Below are 4,456 nucleotides of genomic sequence, written 5' to 3'. Positions count from 1 at the left end.
TGGTTGGATCTCTTTGCAGTCCAGGGGACTCTCAAGAGTCTTCTCCAACACCACAGTTTAAAAGCATCAATTCTTTGGCACTCAGCTTTCTTTATAGTCCAACTCTCACATCCATACATGACCACTGGAAAAACCATAGCTTTGATCAGACAGACCTTTGTTGGCAAAGTAATGTCTCTGCTTTTTAATATGCTGTCTAGGTTGGTCATAACTTTTCTTCCAAGTAGCAAGTGTCTTTTAATTTCATGGCTGCAATCACCATCTGCAGTGATTTTGGAGTCCCCCAAAATAAAGTCTGCCACTGTTTCCATTGCTTACCTATCTATTTGTCATAAAGTAATGGGACCAGATGCCATGATCTTAGTTTTCTGAATGTTTTAAGCCAACTTTTTCACTCTCCTCTTTCATTTTCATCAAGAGGCTCTTTAGTTCTTCTTCACTTTCTGCCATAAGGGTGGTGTCATTTGCATGTCTGAGGTTATGGATATTTCTCTCTGCAATCTTAATTCCAGCTTGTACTTCATCCAGCCCAGCACTCTGCATATATGTTAAATAAGCAGGGTGACAATATACAGCCTTGACGTACTCCTTTCCTGATTTGTTCCATGTCCAGGTCTAACTGTTGCTTCTTGACCTGCATACAGATTTCTGAAGAGGCAGATCAGTTGGTCTGGTATTCCCATCTCTTTCAGAATTTTCCACAGTTTGTTGTGATCCACACAGTCAAAGGCTTTGACATAGTCAATAAAGCAGAAGTAGATGTTTTTCTGGAACTCTCTTGGTTTTTTGATGGTCCAGTGGATGTTGGCAATTTGATCTCTGGTTCCTCTGCCTTTTCTAAATCCAGCTTTAACATCTGGAAGTTCATGGTTCACATACTGTTGAAGCCTGGCTTGGAGAATTTTGAACATTACATTGCTAGTGTGTGAGATGAGTAAAATTGTGTGATAGTTTGAGCATTCTTTGGCATACTACATACATACATATATATGTGTGTGTATGTGAGAAAATGTTTGCTTCTGGGATTTTGGGTGCCCACCTCCCTTCTACCCCTCAGGTTTCAAACACTGTGAGATATATATATGCATATAGGGCTTCCCAGGTGGTGCAGTGGTAAAGAATTCACCTGTAATGCAGGAAACACGAGAGACATGGGTTTGATCCCTGGGTTGGGGAGAGTCCCTGGTGTAGGAAATGGCAACCCACTCTAGTATTCTTACCTCAAAGATTCCATGGACAGAGGAGCCTGGCAGGCTACAGTCCATGGGGTCCCAGTCAGACATGACTGAGCCACTGAGCACACACACACACACACACACACACACATGTACATATACATACATATTGAATCATTTGCTGTTTAGCAGAAATTAACATAACACTGTAAATCAACTATACTCCAGTAAAATAAATTTTAAAAATCAGCTTCCCCCCCCACTTTCATCCACCCTTTAGAACTAGTCAGTGGAGTACTTTCCTTGACTTTGAATGACACTTGAATTGTTGCTTGAATTTTTACTGTTGCTTGCCTAGGTAATGAAAAGTTCTAGGATCTTTCTAAATTGCAAACATAGAAATTTATTTACAAAAAGTGTTTAATCCTGGGTAGTAATTAAAACTCTGAACTTAATTTAAAGTTGAGTCATTTTCCTCCCCTGTGGGCCACTAAAGAAGTGTTTTCCTTCTCTCTTCCTGTGATGGTGGAATACACGGAAAAGGGATGGATAGATGCAAATACAAGGATATTCGAAATTCATTAAGCAAAACGTTGAACTGTGAGAACACGGTGCTTGCTGAAAAAAGCAGCTGTAAATGTTCCCTGAGAAACAACTTTTTGAAAAATTGGAAGGTAGCTAACCTGAAATTGGCTTTTGTGACATTATGGCTTGTAGTTAAACCAGGACTCTTGAAATGATTTTTAAATATGTAGATTTACTCCTATTACTATATACAGTAAAAAGTTAGAATTCCTAGAGGGGTGGGATGGGGTGAGAGGTGGGAGGGAGCTTCTAGAGGGAAGGAACATAGGTATACCTCTGGCTGATTCATGTTGATGTATGACATAAACCAACACAATATTGTAAAGCAATTATCCTCCAATTAAAAATAAATATATTTTTTTAAAAAGTTAGAATTCATTTTATTTAACTAGGGGCCATTGATGTGATCTCTCAATGTTACGTTTCCATCAAAAAAGTTTTCATGTGACACAGGAGTGAATTATGTTACTTTTGCTAATTCAGTAATTTGTGTAAGTTATATTTACAAAGAGATTTAGTTTCTAGCTAGTGCACTATTTTACCATATCTTTCTGATTGGTTTTCATGCAATAATAATTCACCATTGATCTCTTTGGAGTAGTTTCTATAATCTGGTAAAACAGCAAAAAGTTGCAGTTAATGTGACTTCACTGGTGGCTCAGACCATAAGAACCTTCCTGCAATGTGGAAGACCCAGGTTCAATCCTTGGACTAGGAAGATCCCCTGAAGAAGGGAATGGCTACCCACTCCAGTATTCTTGCCTGGAGAAATCCATGGACAGAATAGCCTGGAGTGCTGCAGTCCATGGGGACGCAAAGAGTTGGACAGAACTGACCAACTAACACTTTCCCTTTTTGGTTAATAGTTGAGGAACGTTTAGATTTGGAACACAAAGGGCTGCAATCTTATAAACTTTCCTCTGGATTCACATCCTGGAGAAAAAATAGAGTTTCTCTTTGTAAGGTGAATTCGCTGAAACAGCTTCATATTTTGGTCCAAAACCTTGTTCCTTCCTCTAATCATATGCAACTATTTATATCCACATGAGACTTGATTAGATTTTAAGACGAGAAATGCTATTAATTATTTCAAACACTATTTTACTGCTTACCTATTTCTTTAAACACATTAATTATTTTTTGAGTGTGTTTAGTGATTAATACCTCAGTAATCTAGTTTTTAATGCTTTACAAATCCTCTCAGTTGGGACAAATACACAGTGCAAGGACAGAAGCTCATGGAACAAATCCAGAAAAATTGGATAAATCAGATCAGATCAGATCAGTCGCTCAGTCATGTCCGACTCCTTGCAACCCCATGAATCACAGCACTCCAGGCCTCCCTGTCCATCACCAACTCCCTGAGTTCACTCAGACTCACGTCCATCGAGTCAGTGATGCCATCCAGCCATCTCATCCTCTGTCGTCCCCTTCTCCTCCTGCCCTCAATCCCTCCCAGCATCAGGGTCTTTTCCAATGAGTCAACTCTTCGCATGAGGTGGCCAAACACTGACAAAAACCCCATGTAGATTTCTGTCTGACTGGCACCAAATATTTTTGCATATTTGAGAACACTAAACACAATTTTAGAGTACTTGTTATGTGAATGCATTTTATTAATCAATTTAGAATTTTGATTTGTTTACATGTTGGGTTGACAGGTTGCCACAGAGATGGTCAACATTATGAAGAAGGATCAGTAATTAAAGAAAACTGCAATTCCTGGTAATGAATTTAAGTGGCCCAGAACTGAATTCTGCTGTGTATGTTTTCTTCAAGTAAAAGGAATATCTGTGAAACAAAACATATGTTTAAATACAGATACACAGAATCATAAGATAGCACATATCAGTAGTCTTTATGAACATATTTAATTTTAATAGATGTGCCAAATCTACACATGAATATTTCTTTTAATGTTTGAGTTTGATGTTAGTGACAGTCCATTAAGCATATCTATTAATTACAAACATTCTGATATACTATAGACAAATCAAATCGTGTTTCCTTGAGCACAGTAACTAAATATATTATAATCAGACTGCCTTAAAATGATTATCCTGCAGAGAATTTCCAATTACACATACTGAATCTGCTGTCTTCATTGTTGTCTATTTTCAAACTTCAATGACTGAGTGGTCATTTCATTCATTAACTGCCTGGAGTAGAAGATATTGCGTTGTAGCGTAATGAATGAATGTGTTGTGATTTGTTTTTGTCAAGAATTAAATAGTCATTAATCAAAACATTAACATTAATCAAAAATATATTTTATGCCTTAACAAGGTGCAACTCTGGGTACTAATTTTGTAAATGTACTCCTAAAAGGCCCAGTCACTTTCATAATGCTTGTATTTTTACAGCACGTGCTCAGGACAGCAGTGGAAATGTTCCCAGCATGTATGCCTTGTCCAACCAGGATTAATTGAACATGTCAATAAAGGAGACTATGGGTGAGAAAAATTTTGCTTTCTGGGATTTTTGGTGCCCACCTCCCTGTTACCCCTCATGTTTCAAACAATGTAATTCCTACCACTTACCTGCAAAAAAAGATCATTCTTAAAAAAAAAAAAAAAAGAGTGTGAGAGAAATGGAGAGGGAGATAGAAAGACATGTGAAATTGGAATACACAGAGGTAAACTTCAAATAACTAAAAATTAAAATGTACAAAGGAGAAATATGGAGCATGGTCTTAA

General features: G+C 37.6%; 1 protein-coding gene across 1 annotated transcript in view; it reads left to right on the top strand.

Annotated features, from left to right (window-relative positions):
* Positions 1-4,456, top strand: part of TINAG (tubulointerstitial nephritis antigen) — a 105,013-nt gene that overhangs the window by 9,077 nt on the left and 91,480 nt on the right. Inside the window, exons 2-3 of the mRNA XM_010848546.1 lie at positions 3,422-3,485; positions 4,124-4,213. Of these exons, the coding sequence (XP_010846848.1) occupies positions 3,422-3,485; positions 4,124-4,213 (154 nt within the window). The remainder of the gene's footprint in view (positions 1-3,421; positions 3,486-4,123; positions 4,214-4,456) is intronic.

The sequence above is a fragment of the Bison bison genome, unplaced genomic scaffold, assembly GCF_000754665.1.
Source record: "Bison bison bison isolate TAMUID 2011002044 unplaced genomic scaffold, Bison_UMD1.0 scf7180017864270, whole genome shotgun sequence".
Taxonomy (NCBI): Eukaryota; Metazoa; Chordata; class Mammalia; order Artiodactyla; family Bovidae; genus Bison; species Bison bison.
Note: the sequence above shows the minus strand (reverse complement) of the source record. Positions and strands in the feature narration are given on the sequence as shown.